General features: G+C 40.3%; 1 protein-coding gene across 1 annotated transcript in view; it reads right to left on the reverse strand.

The window, feature by feature from the left end:
• Window positions 1–18988, reverse strand: part of RNF17 (ring finger protein 17) — a 77254-nt gene that overhangs the window by 21850 nt on the left and 36416 nt on the right. Inside the window, exons 16-22 of the mRNA XM_039873074.1 lie at window positions 14087–14240; window positions 11841–11956; window positions 10846–10966; window positions 7728–7848; window positions 4196–4423; window positions 3432–3582; window positions 3161–3279 (exon numbers count right to left, since the gene is read on the reverse strand). Of these exons, the coding sequence (XP_039729008.1) occupies window positions 3161–3279; window positions 3432–3582; window positions 4196–4423; window positions 7728–7848; window positions 10846–10966; window positions 11841–11956; window positions 14087–14240 (1010 nt within the window). The remainder of the gene's footprint in view (window positions 1–3160; window positions 3280–3431; window positions 3583–4195; window positions 4424–7727; window positions 7849–10845; window positions 10967–11840; window positions 11957–14086; window positions 14241–18988) is intronic.

Below are 18988 nucleotides of genomic sequence, written 5' to 3' on the forward strand. Positions count from 1 at the left end.
CATGGTCTGAATGTAGCTGCATCTCATGGTGTTCAACACGTTCCTCTGCCTCTTGCGTTTCCTTTAAATTCAGAATTTGGTCTGGAGTCCTGATCAGATTCTGGCTCACATTTTTCTTTTCCAGCAACACCATTCGCGGTGGTGCTGCGTACTCCCCTCGGGGGTCCACGTCATTCTCTCCATGTTAGCAGCCACCAACACTCGTTGTCTGGATCCCTCAGTTTCTTAGGGTTATAAAATTGTGCCATTCTAGTGATATCATTCTTCCTTTGTTAGTCGGAATACTTATAAAAAACAATGTTCTCTAATCGACTGTTTGATTATCTTCAAATATAGATCATACAGGAAAGGCAAGACAAAAGCTCATCTCCCTTATTCATCAGTTTCAAGAATAACAAGGTGGCTCCTGGAATCCTCTGAAAGGAACTCGTGAGTTCATCTTTTGTCACCTTATAAACTTGGGGACTGAGACAGCTAATGCTTCAATGGGCCACGCTCGCCCTGAGGATGCTCCAGTCCCACCCTGGAGTTTATTCAGGTTGCCTCCTGAGTCCTTTTGTCATAATCCCAGTCATTCTTAAAGCTTTCTCGCTTTTTGGTATAAGGTATTCTAGATTCATATTGCACATTTCCTGCCCAAGACCTAGAATTGGACATTTTCCCAAAGAGCATGAATTTCTTTAAGTGGGAACTGGCATCTGGAGGCCTCTGTTTGCGTACCAACGTAGCTAGCTCACTGCTGCTGGGTCCTTCATGTTACAAGCTAAACAACATGTTTTAGCATTAAAACATCTCATGAGTTTCTACTGATACTGCTAATTCAAAACCAGGAGTACAAGGTAAATTAATTTCAACCTCACGCTTTGTCATCTACCACACTGGTTCTTGGTGACACGCACACAGTTACTATTCAACTTACCCCCGACACACACCGGTGCTCCAGAGACACCACCACCACTGTGGGATGCTCACCGCAGCGGGCCTGGCAGGGAGGCAGCTGCATTCTGTCCTTAGCTATGCTCTGCTGAGAATGCAGTCCGCTCTGTGAGGAAGATGCTCTCTGAGAGGCTACGACACCAGCTGTACGGTTATTTCATTTTCCTCACCATTTTATTGATTTATTTATATAAAATATTAACAGTTCCAATATTAAATCAATATTGTTAGTAACCGCTTTTCTCTTTCCCCCATTGTCTTATCTGAAGTACCTACTCCTAGTTAACACCAATAAGACAAACATTAAGCTTACTGGACTTGTCATGTAAACTCTTTCTCACCCCAATTTTGAAATTGTGCCATATCTAATCATTGTGTATGCTATTCTGTGTCCTTAAAAAAGACCACGTGACCTTAGTTCTTAGGTGAAACGACTGTAACGCTCACCAGCAGCCCTTGTGCTGGCCTCTCTCTGGAGAGGATTCTGCAGGCGCCTCAGGACCTCCCTAAGCTGTGCTCTCTGTCCTGGGCCACTGTGGCTGGACGTGGGGCCTGCGGCTTGCCATTTTTTAAATTATTTTTAAAATATTACTGCATTACCTCTGGCATAAAGTGTTGATGACACTGTGACTTTGTTTTTCTTGCAAGTCAAAAATTTTACTAGATAATCTCTCAGTGTTGGCATTTGATTTTCAATGTGTAGTTTTAAGTAGTCTTTTATTTTAGAAACACTCTTTTGAAGTGGGTTTTTAGTACTTAGTTCTATTGCTTTCAGTTTTCTCCTTTGCAGTTCCTCTTACACGTGTGCTGGGGTCTTGTCTATTTTAGATATCTTTTGTTCTCTTTTGAATCCTCTGGATTTTTATTTTACATTTTAAAAATCTGCCTATCTTGTATTTCTATTTAGGTATTACGTATTGTGTTTGCTTTTACTTTTTTTTTTCTAGTTTAGTCTACTTTTATAGGATTTTATTTCTAATTCTTTCCTGAGTGTTTTTTAAATCTTCCTTTTTCTGTAATGTTATTTCTGAGTTTTTCTAATTGTTCTATGTTGTTCCTCACACTGTCTACATTTTCAAAAATTATTTCGTTCATTCTGAAATATACAATCACAGCTCGCCATTCTGTGGGTCTTCTGGGTGGTTCTCCCTCACCTCTAGGGACATTCTTGGGCTCCTGATTCATTTTTCTCATAATAATGTGCATGGAATTCAACCATAACTCTTCCTTTTGCTCACATTTTACCAGAAATGCCTTTGGGAGGACGGGGTGAACCACCTGCTTTTATAACTTCATGGCTTTAGGGCTTTCTTTGTGTTGTCCTCCCGCAGTGAAGAAAAGGTGGCCTCATGCTCTGGCACCTCGCTCACCTCCCTGCTTTTCCCTGAATCTTTGCTTTGCTCTGGCCATGTCTGGTTTGCTCGCATTGGGCTCTGTTCCCAGGAGTCTCCCCTCCGTTTGTGTCCCGGGAGAGAGCTCTGATGGCTGGGGTCACTCGGCTAAGGAGGGTCCAGCACCACGACACGGGCGCACTGCAGGTCTCTGTGGTCAGCTAGAGGCAGCCTCTGCATCACTCCCTCCTCGGCCGTGGCTGCTGCTCTCGCATTGGCCTGTCTGCTCTGGGGAAATGCGGTGGCCAGTCCCCACTGTCAGAGCCGTCGGAGCCTGGCCAGCTTTCCCCCCCACGCCCTCCCACGCAGAGGCTGATGCCACAGGCCCTGGGTCATGTGTGCCACACCTGCTGGTATCTGGGGACTCACAGGGAAACCTTGTGCCGACTTTTGCTGTGACGCTAACCCGCAGTCTTTAGTTTTGCTATTAAAGTTGCTGTGTTTTGGTAGGGTTCCAGTAGACTCAAAATCCATGCCATACCATGTTCCCAGAATCCTCTGTAATTTAGTCTTTTTGGTAATTTACACATTTTTAGCTTTCCATGGACTCCTAAACTTAGGAAATAAATTTTATTTCTATCCGCCTTTATTATTTTTTTGATATCTAACACTTTGAATTCTATCTAGATACCTGTCATACTCACCTATCTCTATTTCTTAAATACCACTAAAACTGATGTGCTCCAAATTTTTCTTTCCTTCTTCTTAAAACCTTAAAATTTTATGAAAATTTCAGAATATGTTAGCAAAATTAAACTGACAAGAACCCATCTATAAAGAAAAATATTTAAAATCACATTGAATAATAAAAAAATTTACTGAGCTACAACTACCTTATGTCGACGAGAGCACACTCCAAAGACAATCTGCCCGTGGCCTTCAGGGTGTCCTCCAGTTCTCGTAAACACGTGATGTTCACGACCACTTCGACGCCCACGTCGTACAGCAAAACCTGCAAAAACAAAAACTTTATCTACGGCAGGACAACACTTCAAAATATTTTTTTTTTGCAAACTGGAAAGCATAATAAAAACTGGATTAAATAACCCAGGATAAAAATACAAAATGCGTTCACTTCCATGATTCTATTTTAACTGCATTTACCTCTACCAAGGAGTCTGTGACCATTCTGATGATCTGGCCTCTTCGCCACTGGTTGTTTTCTGGGATCTCGACAGCACAGTGCATACCGTTCTCCCACTTAACTGGCTCCCATTTGGAGTTTTCATAAGCAGCTACCATCTTTTCTTCTAAACTATGTAAATAAAAAGTATTTTAATCTTCTAAACCTTCTCTTATAACATATAATTCTCGGACCATGTATCTGCTACTGTCCTCCCTTACTCATTCTGCTCCTGCCAGACTGAATACCTGTCCTCCCGACACACAGGACTAAGTGCACCGCAGGGCCTTCGAACTATATTCACCCTCTGCCAGAGACGGGCGTCCCTAGGTCCCCCAAGGCTCCTGCCGCTCCTCCCTCAGGACCCAGCTCGAATGCCACCGTCTGTGAGGCCTTCCTAAAACTGTCTTCTTCCCCAACGGCTTCATCTTTCTCCGCTGTCTTCATCACCATCCGCTGTGCTAAATGTTTCATTTGCTCACTGTCTCTCCCTCTACTAATGTCCCCCACTCCAAGAACACTGGATGTCACACAGTAGGTGCTCAGTAAGTATTTATGGGATGAATAAATTCTAATCTAGTGAAAATAACCCGTAAATATTCTATTTGTATACGTTTAACTAGTTTTTTAGTGATTACTTAGTTGAAATAATTTTGCTACTTTTAAAATTCTATGACCTCTAGATCTTTGAAATATAGAAAAAAAGAAAACCATATGCAATACACATCTTCCTTATATCTTATACCTATTAAGCAAGTTTTCTGTTAATAACCACTGAACATAAATCTTCTCGGGAGATACTACATTACAGATATGCACAGGCAGCTCCTTGTTACAAAGCGACTGGAGATTCTCATTTGGTAGAGATTTTGCAGACACAGAACTCAAGTTGTTTACTTCATCTGAAATAATTTCTTCTGGAGAAGGATCCCATACTTCGGTATGCTTTTTGGAATTATCTTTGATAGTATAACTGAAAAAGAACAAAACCCATTAGCAAAAACAGTAGTTTGCAAAATACTTGTTTGTATTTGCTTAGATCTAGAGATTAAGGAGTTTTAGCTATGACTCACTGTTTCTCAGTTTTGATATTAATAGCAATTTTATTTTTTAAAAAGAGTTTAGTTACCACCGAAGCAAGCATAAAGAGAAAAATCTAAGTCAAACTTTCTATTTTAAAAACAGTTTACAATACCAACTTTGCTCATGAATTCACCATTTCCCATTGATATTTTATACTCACAAAGATTATTCAGTTTTTTTGATAACTTGAGTATTTCTCCTTGATGAAAAAATATCAATCTGTTTGCCAATGAGGATACAAGTGAAAAGCAATTGAAAATAAAGGGTGTTAAAAAGCAAAATTGTTAAATGAAGTGTTTAATAAATCAGGTTAGTTCAGATTAAACACAGATAATTAGATGTCATTTTTTATTTCTATAAAGGAAAACTTGATTTCTTTCACAGTTTGAGATTCAGCTAACTGAGATGACTGATTTTGCTGCTGAATCTAATAGACAGTTTTTGGTCCTCACTGGAAATGAACTCTGAGCACCAGCTACTTCTCCCTTCCTGCAACGTCTCTTCCTTTGGCTCCTGGCTTCTCAGGCGTGGGTTCCTGAGCTACCACTTTGGGACTTCTCGTTCCTGTGATAATCCTCAGCTCCAGCTTCACCCGGACGACTGAGGTGGATGACGGAAGAGATCATTCTATTCACTCCCACAGACTCCTTTATCTTTTATACGCTGGTGACTCCCATATGAGTCACCTAACCAGGTCTCCCGTCCATGTTCTAGATCCACACATTCGTCCCCTCCATGCAATATTTACTAGGGACAAACTGTGAGCCAAGAAAAATGCTAGATGCCCGTGGTGTGGACAAAGCAGGCAGGGTTCGAGTCTTCACAGTGTGTGCCACAGAGTGATGCTGAGACTTACGTAACTATACAAAAAAAAATTACGACATGAACAAGATTTACACAAAAAAAGGACAATGGTGTGGGCCAATGAAGTCTCGTCTGGTCTGGGAGGTAGGAAAGGTCTCTCTGAGTGACACTTCAGATTTTAAAAGGCTACACAGGAGTTTGCTAACATTCCAGGAACCGAAACGAAATGTGTAGCTGACACAGTAAGACGACGGGCAACAGCATGAAGCTCATCGGTAGGCAGGGGCCGGACTATTTGGGCAACGTCACTTGTTATCTTATAAAAGACGTATATCTTACAAAGGGTGTGTATGGTGTAACTGAGTGTGACGGAGAGGCTTGACTGGGATGTCACATTTCTCTGCTCACTCCTCGGTGATCAGGGCAGGCAGTGGTCCTGTCCTCTGTCCCCTCACCTTCCTCGTTCCAATGTGCCACCTCCAGACGTCCTGATGCGTGGATCTGTCAGACATGCTGTGTGCTGAGCAGAGGGCCTTTTGCTCCATCACAGCTGTCTGACTTGTTGTAAAATCAAGGGGAGACACGAAGGGTCTTCTTACCCCGCTATGATGTTGACACCGAGTACCCGTTTTCACGTCTTTTGGGTATGTACCCAAGAACAGAACTGCTGGGTCATGTGGTGATTCCACGTTTAAGGATCTGAGGATCTGCCCAACTGTCTTCCACGGTAGCTGTACCATTTATATTCCCACCAGCAATCTACGAGGATCAAATTTCCACACTCTCACCAACACGTTATTTTCCATGTTTTTTTATTACAGCCATCAATAGTGGGTGTGAAATGGTATACCAACAGATTTTTTAAAAAGAAATGTTATTCATTTTTGAGACATATATACACATGGTCCAAATTTTAAAATACAGAAAAGGTACCGGGGTGAACACTACTACTGGATTTTATAACTCCTTCCAGAGAAATGATACTCTCACACACGTATGCAAAGCTGTGTTGGTTAAAAAAAAATCAAACATCCATCATTGGTTCTATGCCCCATCTGATACCTTTTAAAATGAACGTTAACTGGAAAAAACTTATGACTTTGATGCTTTAAAAAAAATTTGGTAAAATGAGAGTTAAGTAAATATTTGATGTTATTAATTAAAACGCTTAATTGTAGCAATGGAAGGCTCCTGAAGTTGGCCAATGCCATCGGTCTTATCATTAGTGAACAGGCCGGCTAACAGCAGGACGCAAAGTACAAGCTTCACGGCCAAGAGCTGCACCTCCAACTTTTGGCTACAATGGAAGCAACAGGACCGTACAGCTCACATATCCAGGTAAAGACATTAACGTTGACGAAAACCTGAGGGCATGCTTACAGGTTGACACATAAATGTCACCTCCTACTGTGTGCTAATCATACTTTATGACCAAGCTAACAAGTTTTTTAAAAACTTCGGCTTTACAGAAGTATAACTGATACATGAAATTGTAAGATATTTAAAGTGTACATGTTTATCCAAATCCATAGCTGTATACCTAAAAAGAGTGAAATTTTATTGTGTATGTTATATCTCAATAACCCTGACTTTGACAGAAAGAAAACTCAGTCTAAAGCACTCGAGTATCTACTCTGACCTCTGTCTTGCCCTCCTGGGGACCTGCAGTGGGCGAGCACAGGTGCTCCCTGTGCCACAGCCCTCCTGGCGTCCGGGCGGAGGGGACAGGCCCACAGGCCTCCGCTGGCACCCTGCTCCTCTGGCTCAGCCTGAGGCAGGGTGTGGGTGTCACTGACACTGGCTTTCTTCAGCGCCCTCTGTGGAGCTTCTTCAGAAGCTCCCTCGGGCCACCCTACTGTATGAGTCCTGTCCTGGAAGAGCCACTCTGTCTCCCCTCCAAGTCCTCCCACTCCCTAACCACCACTCTGCACTTCCATGTCTGGCCTGTCCTGGGTCTCAGCACAATGGCTCAATCCTGGTTCTCTTTCAAAGTACACACTTGAACCCAGGAAAAAGCCACGTTTCTCCAAACGGAAATGCAGGCCGCTCTACCACCCCACTTCTTCTCTATCCTGCCATTTTGCTTCTCTAATAGGTAGACAGGCTGCCTAAGCAGATGTTCCGCCCAGAAACAAGATGTCAGTATCCTCTTCCTATCTGCGCCTTCAATCTCTCGGAGCCACTCTCGTGGTTTTGGGGTTCCTTAGATAGAGGGAAAAGCCACTCTACTTCTCATTAGACTAATCCCTTCAACGACTGTTCCTGACCAGGATCAGGGGAAACGCCCTTCGCTGGTCAAAGCAGGAATCCTATGGGGAACAATGGCGGTTTCCCTTCTCATGACTGAAGTGATATGTGATCTACACACGAAGGTTCACGGGTCTACTTACCCTACTTCATAAGATGCTAGGCCCTCCTTGACTAGCTGGTGATTAATGCTGGTAGGAGTCATTCCAGGAGCACCGAGAGAATCGAAAAGCTCAACTAAGAGCACATTATCTTCCAGAATTTCTGCAAAACCATTAAGACTAATTTGGGGAAAGAAAGAAATATGTCGCAAAATATTCTAAATGAAGCAATTCAAAAAAACTGGAAACCTAATTTCCTTCATTTTGCATCCATGAGGTTTTTTGCTGAATAATGGTCAAAGTCTCAGTCTAGGAGTAGAAGCAGAATTTTGCAGACACAAAAGAACGGCCAACGCTTTCTACAGCATATACAACTTAGTAAAATGTTCATTTTTGGATTACTGTGTACTGTTCTATAATGAACCAAAAGCAGTTTAAAGCTTTTAGGTTCAGAAAGATATAAATTGACATATATTTCATTAAAAAATTGTTCTTTCGCGTTTTTACACTGTTTCATTGGATTCAACCAAGTTCCAGAGGACAAAAGAAATGAATAAAAGTTAATTCAGGTCAGAGATTATTTGCGAAGGTTTATGGTTTTTATAACAATGGCACAAAGTTTAAAACAGCAAAAGCTCAATCTAGAACCCTTAACTGGAATTTTTCCCATCCTTCTGATTTTAGGACAAGCCATCTAACTTAATTTCTTTTAGAAACCAAATTGGCTGCTTATTAGATCTATTTCTTTAACTATAAACCAAGAGTTAGCTGAGGGTGAAGTTTGCATCTCATATGCTCATTCACTTATCTACAGCACTCAGCATAGCGAGCCTGCTTGGTAAATATCTGCGTAGACGACAGAAGAATTTCTTTAAGTAGCATGTACTTCCTTCCATGCACTGGGATCAGTTTATGCCTCCACCTTCCAGGCCAGCAGTCCCCAACCTTTGTGGCACCAAGGAGTGGTGCTCCTATGAGAATCTAATGCCTGAGGATCTGAGGTGGAGCTGAGGTGGTGATGCTGGAGCTGGGGAGTGGCTGCAAATACAGATGAAACTTCACTGGCCTGCCCGCCACTCACCTCCTGCTGGGTGGCCCAGTTCCTAATAGGCCAGGACCAGTACCGGTCTACGGCCAGGGGTTGGGGACCCCTGTTCTAGACATCAGTAGTTGGTAGCAGCCGGTCAGAATGATTCCAAATAAAAAGATAAATTGTTACCAGCAGTAACACCCTATATCATCTAGTCTCAAGAAAACATATTAGAAAACCTTTTCAAGAACTTAAAATCATTTCAACTTTTCAATGGATCAGTTATATTATCTAGAAACAAAAGGCTAAGCAAGCAACGCTGAGCCTCAACCACCTCTGATCTCCTGACTTCCCATCTCTCATGTCCCCATCACGTTCTTTATTCCAACAGGGCCATCCTCCCAGTGTTCTGTCTTCTCCCCCTCCCTCCTCTGCTCCTAATTGAAATGTAAATGTCCCTTGCTTTATAAGATAACCATACGTGTTAATGCGAGGCTCACATTCTCATCTGGAAGTTCACTTTATTATAAATGTCTTGAACTCTTGATCTCATTGCTGTGCAGGTTAACGGGGAAAGTTATTTTAGGTTGAGCAGGGCCTCTGGCAGTCCTTAAATCAAATTATGTAGGTAGATAACTATGGTACAACTAGTGTTTGGATGTGGTTGGTATAACAATTAAGTGAGAAAGAAAGAAACCCGGGGAGTCAAGGTCTTGACGGGTTGGCCAAAGGAAGGGACATTCAGGGAGGAGCTGAAAACCAACAGAATAAAACATCACAAGGAGAGCTGGGAGCAGAGCTGTCCAGGTTAACGCTGGCTTGAAATCGGGGGTCCCTGGAGGGCTACGTGGCCCTGAATTTATGGCTCCTTGCAGAGGAGCCAGATGTGAAAATTCAATAGACTAATGTGATTTCTCTAACCATATTCCTCAACATAACTATTTCTATAGAACACTTTCCTGTATCAAAGTGAGTAATGATCACAGATATGTCATCATTTCTAGGTTATGTGACCTCGAGCAGCTGATCCCTGAGGTTCAGTTTCCTCAATGTAAAACAGGCTAATAAACTTATGATGGCTGGGTTCATAGAATGGTGGTATGATAAAAGTCAAGAAGTGGATATAGTAAAAATGACCCCTGCATGTGCCATAAATCAACCCTAAGTAAACCTAGTCTATGTATCCTGCACTGGCACTCGTCATAGCCCGTGCTGGTCACAGCTCTGGAACACAGCAGGACCCCAGATAAAAGCATTCCAAAACCTCCTGTCCAAACCCCTTGGAACCAGACGAGTGTCAGAATTCCTCTGAGAAAAGTTCCACCCTCAGTGGATCGGAGCAGCAGCCACAGGCAAGCATCACCATCCCAAAGTGGCACAAGGGCATGTCTTAGAGTAATGTTGTTTTGTCACAGTGTCGGTGACATGCGGCAGGACATGACTGGTATACACTGACTGACCTATGGAGAAACTGGTTTTGTTCTATGCTGTTTCTCTTAAAGTCACAGAATCTAGCTATGACATTAGGTGAGGACTCACTCGCTGTGTGAATAATTGCTGTAAAGGGGACAAAGACCACACACATCCTCATGGCGGTTCAAATCAGTTTTTGTCATTAACTCTTGATTTTTACAACTTGTTGCTCAGTGCCAGCCTAGGTCTCAGACCCAAATTATGCAAAAAGAAATTTCTTCAAAACATGCTGAAAGCCTACCACTGAATTCATTTAAGTCAAATGAAAGGAAAAACAAACAAAAACTACTTGCCAGTTATGTCCCATCTCCTCTCACTTTCCTGCCCATTAAATGCTGGTACCCGACATGCAAAACCTGGGCCAGAGCCCTCACAGACGTGCAGAAAGCAGTAAGGGGAGCCGGTGCCCGGCCTCTGGGCTCTCAACAGGCCACCAAGAGTGACCTGGTCTTTACCGGCACACTCTGCCTCATACGCTGATTTCAGACCCTAGAGCCTGCAGAAGATGTTATTCTATTTTATCCAATTTCAATAAATATCATCTATTCTTACTGATGACATACTGAATCAATTCATAAGATCTGGAGAATGTCATGTTATTCTCATTTAAAACTATGTATGAACACATAGCAAAAAATAAAAATGAAAATAACTTACTAATGACTGAACATGTCATAAATTTATCTTGAGTCTTTTCTTCAAATTTTTCTTTAGCTTGTTCAGACCACTGCGTTGTCTTTTTACACGGTTCAATATAGGCCAGCTTACATTTAATTGCCTGTGTCAAACAAAATTGCACCATTAAGAAAGTAAGCTTAATTTCTAGTTATTCTAGAATTAAAATAAAGTTTTATGTGTGTTCAAACTAAACTTTGTGTTTGAATTTAATACATATTTAGAAAATAAATGTGCAAAGATGTCTATAACAGTACTTTATAAATGCAAATAATTAGAATCAAAAGGGTATTTGGTTGAATGAATTGTAGTGTACTCAGATACTGGAATAACAAGCATTCATTAAAAGAATCACAGATACTTATGCTACATGTTAAATGAGAAATGCAGGTTACAGGACTATATATATTCTAAACCCATAATTGTTCAAGACACAGAAGATGCATCTTAGAAGTACGTTTTTCAAAAACACTGAATACTGAGTGATTCCCCTTGTTTTGCTCATCTATATTTTCAAGTTTTCCTTTAACATTCTATCCATTTTTAAAATGAAAAATATTGCTCAATAACAATTCAAATACCATAGGAGTACACGAGTGAAATAATAAGTCCCTTAACCTTGCTTATCGATGGGGTGGGGGATTCCAGGGGCAGGATAAGTCTTTTCTTACTCTTCTAGACATCACTCTTTCTCCTGCCATGTTATATACACTAAAAGCTGCCGACCAAGAAGGACTTACAGATGCGAACGAACACACACACACACACACAGACACACACACACACTTTACAGTTAATGCTTATCTGCTGAGACATGCACGCTATTTCTTGAACAGCAACAATTCTCTATAGCCTTGCAACAGACATTATTTATAGATAGAAACAGTAAACAGAAGATTCCTACTGCAAAAGTGACTTCTGAAGCGACTTTTACGTATATGCTAAAATTCCAACCCTGTGATTCACAGTAAGATTACCTTCTCTGGGGGATTCAGAAACTCATCCTTTATTTTACGCATTTCTCTAAGTGTTATTTTTGCAGTATTGCCAAAGTCTACATATTTAACTTCAACTTCACGATGTCCAGGCAATCCTTCAAAAATTATGAAATTAGAAATCACAAACTTGGAAAGAACACAGAGAACTATCTAGCAAAATGTAGAATGATCTATAGTCAACTAGATTAGAATATTTTTATGTTCAACATACAAATTTAATGTTTCAAATGTAAAAAATATTTCTAATATGTGAACTTTAAAAAATCAACCATAATTCATAGTTGTGAAGACTTGGTGAATGGGAAACTAACAAGATATCCAAAGGACAAACAAAACCAGGGTAACAAAATAATGATCAAGTGCTCGGTGTTATGGCCTAAAAGATAAGAACTGGGGTTTCAGTTTGACTGGGTCAGAAACCTAGCTCAGTCCCCGGATTCCATGTGACTCTAAGCGAGCTAATTAACAGCTCTAAGATACTACTCTGAGCAAGTGACTTTTTCTCTTCAACCCTCATTATTTCATCTGTAAACTGGGCATATCAAAACAATCAAATCTTGTTAATAAGATTTTTTTTTTTTTTGCGAATTCACTGGCTTAAAATACTTTGTGAAGCACCAAGCACAAAGCAAGCACTTAATAAATGTTTACTGTTAGTCAACATAGGTGATCAAACAAGGCAAAAGATTTAACTATTAAACTAAAGATTCATTTGCATGATATCTAACTTAAAAGTTGTTTTTTTTTTCAATTTCATTTTGGAGAATATTGTGAAAAACAAGCAGTGACAGATCTCTATGTTAATCTAGTCTCTATATTTTAAGGATACCAAAGAAATCTCTGGAAGTTTCAAATATATCGAAGTTTGAATAAAGATCTATCACAAACTGACCTTTTTATAAATGCTCAAAATAACTTCAGCTTCTCTCGCACGTATGTACAGTGCAACTAAACTTGTTGCCATCACTTTCAAATTTAAGTACCAATACGGAGCACGTAACTTCAGTATGGGAGAGTACAGGCATCCTTTACTTCTTGACAGAAGTGAATGCAAGTGGAACAACATGGTACTCTAGATGCCACTTCCAACGACTCAGGCCCTAGTAGTAGGTATCGGTGGCAATCAAGGAGACACTCGCCACTGTAAGCGCACGGTGAGAGGCGAGGGAACCTCTCCCCACTTCCCCAGTAGATTTCATGCTAGGAGATTCTCAACTGCACCGATGCCATGAGGTCCTTACATTCCTCAGGTCTCTGAATGAAGATGCAAATAAACCCACACACGTGGGATGAAATTTAAAGAGCATTTTTACTCACGTTACTGACCATGCATGAGAGGAGAGTCAGGAGACATGGAAGGTCTCAGAATTTACCATTTATTCTCTCTGAGGAAACAATCAGAAGATGTTCCACCAAAATAAGGGAGAAACCGAAGAGGTAAACATGGGATCCCAAAAACAAGGGGTCCCACACAGAACAGTGAAGTGTATTGCCAAGTAAAATAAATTCCCAGAATAACAAAATTATAGTAAGCCTAGGGGACGAGCAGTCTAATTGGAGCAGAAGGTGGAAGGGTGTGTTCACCGTTAAAAAAAAATCAGACACTATCTGAAAGTCTAATCATGTGGAAAACTGTTTTGAAGTATTAAGAAGTTGTAACCATAAATTAAAAGAAAATAAAGTGAAAAGCCAATGCAATTCTTAACTCAGAATTAAACAAAGTATACTTTATGGCTTAGCAGTGAAAATATTTACATAGAATATTAACTAAAAATTTTCAGACAACTATGGGTGCTAAGAAGAGAATAAAAGAGCTGTAAGAGATCTAAAACATCTATCATATAATAAATAATATCTGAGATTGAAATATCAACAAAATATATAACATTATTTAGAAGAAATAACACCAAAAGAAACAGTTGAAAGAATTAAAAGTATTTGTCTTTTAGAAAGAGAGTGGAATGTAAGTCATTTAGCATTATTTAACATTTTAAGTAAGGCAGACATTAAAAAACAAAAAAAAGTTAAGTCCTAGTCAAATCAAATGAAACCTAAGGGGCCAGAGATTCATCTCCCAACATTATCACTAGCTTTCTAAACACAGACGACAGAGAAAAATGTTAAGACCAAATAAGACAACCACCACGATTCAATGTGCACCAATGCAAATGGCAGCAGTTTTTAAGCATAGCATTTTTCTGTAAAAACAGTATGCAGCGTCCTACCAATGACTTTCGCTCGGTACCAAACTCCATCTTCAAATTTAGCTACACAGGCTTGATCTTGAACTGGACAGAGGATTTCCAAATTTTCCCCATCTTCACTTTTATAGAAATCTTCAATTGATTTTAATAGAAATAAAAAATCCAGGCTCTCTATCTAAGAAATAAAGGGATTAAAACACTGTAGTTTCAGAGACACTTAAAATTTAAATGTTTGTATTATAGGCACCGCTCATAAAATTAGGAAATTATAGAACAGGAATTAGACATAAATCAATTGTTATACAATTTATATTTGAAATATTTTAGTTCTAAAGAATTATATAAAGTCAGTACGTATAGATATAAAACATTTTAAGAATCACATTCCTCCAGGAATCTTAAGTGTATGTCCTTCTCAGTATTTTACAACACACAGACACTTTTTCATGCTTTTGTTTTTTATCAAAAATGAGGTCACACCATTCGTACACTTTGGTAGCTTGCATTTTTCTATCAATTTTCAATTCTCTGTTTCGGTAAGTGTTCCCACTAGTACGTCTAGACCATATTTAGATTTCCCCAACAGACCGAACTGGTGTTCGGTCTGGCTATCTCAGTAAGTCCAGTGCAGCGTTCCTTTTTTTTAAAAATGACTCTATGTTATTGAAGAGAGTCTGCTATTTTTCTGCAGAATGACCCATTCTTTCGATTTATGTGGTCATGTTCTCATGCTGTTATTTAGCTTGTTCCTTCACTGAGTAGGGTCTGTCCCCCGAATTTCCCCAAAGCTGAAAGTTATATCTACAGATGTGATGGATTTAAGCCAACCCTTTTTGGTTAGAATACATAATTAAATCTTTTGCCACATCAAAAGACATAACATTACTGAGTCACCATGAACATGCTAAGACGCGTCTGTGGACTAGTGGGATGATTCCGGCCCCTCCATCAGACGGCTGTGCCCCGTGGTGGCCATGCCCCGTGGTGGTCACCCAGTAATTCATGTGCTACTTTGGCCTCATATGAATGCCCAGTTTCCTATTAACCATCCATCTAATAATTTTAAAGTGAGTTGAAAAAATGTTAATAATTTCAGGAGGATTTATGAAATAACAGCATTATTGATTAAAATAAAGCTATTATTAAGTGAGACTATTTGGTTACCTTAAAACACAGTTCCCAAAGTTCCTATAGTACCTAAGACATAGTTCTTAAAACAAAATCAAAGATAAATGGTTGATTATTTCTCAAAATACTAATTCTTCAGGTTAAAAAATATTTTAAAATATACCTCAACTGACAAAAAAATTAGGTTTTTCTTTTTTGTGAGCATAATAATACATACGGAAATTTTCTGAATCTCTCTTTTCTTATTATTTCATTTAAATTACTTTAAAAACTACTTTAGACTTTCTGAACTTTTATTTCTAAGTACATGTTATTCCTATTCTTTAACAGGTTATCCAAAGTGAACACTGAAAAATTCGAAAGAATGACAATCAGCAAAACAGCTGACTAGGAAGCTCCAAGCTATTGTTCTACCACAGAAACATTGAAAAAACAAGAAATCATCTAAACCAACTTTGTCAGAGCTCTTGAAAACAGTCAAATGTTTACAGTAAGCAAGCAAACACCCAAAGAGCTCTTGGCATTCAAGGTAATCTCTGTCCAAACATTTGCTGAATACAAGCTAAAGGAACAGAGACTTTGGTGATCACACACAAGGAATATTCTTTGCAAAAATTGTTTGGAAAAGTTACAAAAACTGACAACTACAGTCTTTGACAACAGAAGAAAAATCCAGCAAACCCAGGGTGGGGAGAGGGAATCAGATTTTCAGAAGGCGCACAAAGAAACAGGAAAACATGACTCATTCAAAGGAATTAAAAGAGAAACTGCCCCTGAGGAAGCCCAGATAGCGTACTTACTAGATAACGACTTAAGAATAAATGTTTTAAATATGCTCCAAGAGCTAAAGGAAAACTTGGACAAAGAACTAGAAGGAACCAGGAAAACAAAAGACAAACGAGAGAGAAATTGTAAAAAGGAATCAAACAGAAATTGTGGAGCTAAAAGTACAAAAGCTGAAATGAAAAATACACTAGAGGATTCAAGAACAGATTCGAGAAAGAATCAATGAATCCGAAGATAAGACAATTTAAATTATTCAGGGAGAAGCAGAAAGAAAAAGAATGAGGTGGACAAGAGACTAAGGGACTTGTGGGACACCATTAAACACAAGAATATATGCATTATGGGAATCCCAGAAAGCGCCCAGAGAGGAACAGAAAGATTTGAAAAAATCATTCCTCAAACATCCTAAATTTGATGAATCTACAAATCCAAGAAGCCCAATGTTATGAGTTGAATTGTCTCTCCCCAAAAGACAGTTGAAGTCATAACCACCAGTGGTGCAGAATGTGACCTCATTTAGAGACAGGGTCTTTACTGAGATAATCAAGTTAAAATGAGGCCATGTGGTAGGCCTGAATCTCATGATTGGTTTCCTTATTAAAAGGGGTAAAATGGGCACAGAGACACACACAGAGAACACATATGAAGGCCGAGACTAGGGTGAGGTAGAAGCCATGGAACACCAAAAACATCCAGCTAACCATCAACGCCCAGGAGAAAGGAACCAACGCCCAGTCCTCAGAAGGAACCAACCCACGTGACAACCTGATCTTGCATTTCTAAGCCCAGACCTATGAGACAGTAAATGAATGCTGTTTAAGTCACTTGTGGGGCTTTATTATGACCATCCTAGGCAACGAATGCAGATTTTGCTGCTGGAAAGTAGGGTGTTGCTGTAACAAACACCTACAATGTGGGAAAGGCTTTAGAATTGAGAAGTGGGTAGAGGAGAAAGAGGTGTGAGGTGATTGAATAAAAAAAATCCAGATTGCCTCGAAAAGACTCTTGGTAGGAATATGAACATTACAGGTGCTTCTGGTGAGCTCCCAGACAGAAGTGAGGGCTGTGTTGCTGCATGTGGGGAGAAGGGCCATCCTCATTACACAGTGGTGGGGAACGGGGTGAACCGTGCTCTGCTGGATGGACACCAGCTGCGGAGACCTTAAGCAAAGTGTTGAAGGTGCTGCCTGCTTTCTCCCTGCTGCTTATGATAAAACATGGGAGGACAGAGATAAGTGGAAGAAAGAATTGCTAAATATAAAGGACCAGAACTTGAAGAGCTAGAAAATTCTCAGACTATCCATACTGTGAAATATGAGGAAGCATGCTCAGGAGAGAACACCAGGGGTGTGGCTGGACACTGTTTTATGAAATAACCATATTATTGATTAAAACAGAGCTATTATTAACTGGGACTCAAGAGATTACAGGTGTGTGAGTCATGGGTCCAATCAGTCTCCTCAGCAGATACTCTACCAGCTTCAACTGCAGGGGATAGAAATGGGCATGGATGAAGGAGGGCTGCTGGACTGGTGGGATTCTGGAGGCAGAAGGTGAGCTGATAGAGCTACCGGCCATGAACGTGTGTTACCTTCTAAGGAACAGGAAGAATGACCCTGAAGGTGGTTCAGAGGCTGGTGTGTCTGCCACTGCCACCACGGGCCCAGAGGGCACACGCTTGAGAAGCAGGCCTATGTCCTTCTCTGTTCCAAGGGGTGAGGACAACTCCCCAATTCCAGTGGGTGAAGCTGCTGTCGGGGCTGAGGGGGCAGGGCCACCACCCCAGTGAAAGAGCTAAAACTATAAAACTCTTAGATGAAAACAGTGAGAAAGCTTCATGATGTTAGATTTATTTGGCAATGATTTTTTTGCACATGACACCAAAAGCATGGGCAACAAAAGAAAAAACGGATAATCTGCACTTTATCAAAGTTTGTGGATCAAATACTGCTATCAACAGAGTGAAAAGGCAACCTGCAGAAGGGCAGAAAATATCTGAAAATGATAAATCTGATAAAGGATTAATATCCATACTGTATAAAGAACTCCTAAAACCCAACAATAAATAATCCAATTAAAAACGGGCAAAGGACTAAAATAGATATTTCTCCAGAGAAAATAAATAAGTACATGAAAATATGTGCTCGATAATATTAACCATTAGGGAAATGCAAATCAAATCCAGAATGAAATACCACGTCACACCTTAAAATGGCTAGTATTTTTAAAAAGGAAAATAACAACTGTTGGTGAGGATGTGGAAAAACTGGACCCTTATGCATTGTTAACAGGAATGTAAAATGGTGCAGCTGCCATGGAAAACAGTTTGGCAGTTCTTCAAAAAGTTACACAGAATTAGTATTATAATCCACTAATTCCACTTCTCATTATATACTGCAAAGAACTGAAAGCAAACAGCCAGACACGTGCACACCCATGTTCCTAACAGTGTAGTCACAACAGCCAAAAGGTTGACACGATCCAGTGTCTGTCAACATATGAATAAACAAACGTGGCATATACATACAACGAACATTATTCGGCCATGAAAAGGAATGAAATTCTGATGCATGTTACAGCATGTAAACATTATGCTCAGTGAAATAAGACCAATACAAAAGAAAAAGATTGTTAGTTTTTCACTCAGGAGGCACCTAGACTAGGCAAATTCATAGAGAAAGAGTAGCACAGAGGTTACCAGACCCTGGGGAAGGGGCAACGGGGAGTCGCTGTGGGTGGGGACAGAGCTTCTGTCTGGGAAGATGAAGAGCCCTGGAGGTGGACGGTGGGGATGGCTGCACGGCATGAGGGATCTGCTCAGTGCCCCTGAACTGTGCACCTGATGGTTAAATTTTGTTATATTTTACCTCAATTTAAAGCACTAAAAATATTCAACAAAAGAAAGACGCTAAGTTCTACTTCAGTGCCACCCAATCTGGCGGGTCACACCAGGTGTTGGGGGCGGCGGCACGGCATGGTGCGGTGTCTCTGCGGCCCACGTCCACTTTG

Source organism: Pteropus medius, unplaced genomic scaffold (genome assembly GCF_902729225.1).
Source record: "Pteropus medius unplaced genomic scaffold, Ma_sr-lr_union100, whole genome shotgun sequence".
NCBI lineage: Eukaryota > Metazoa > Chordata > Mammalia > Chiroptera > Pteropodidae > Pteropus > Pteropus medius.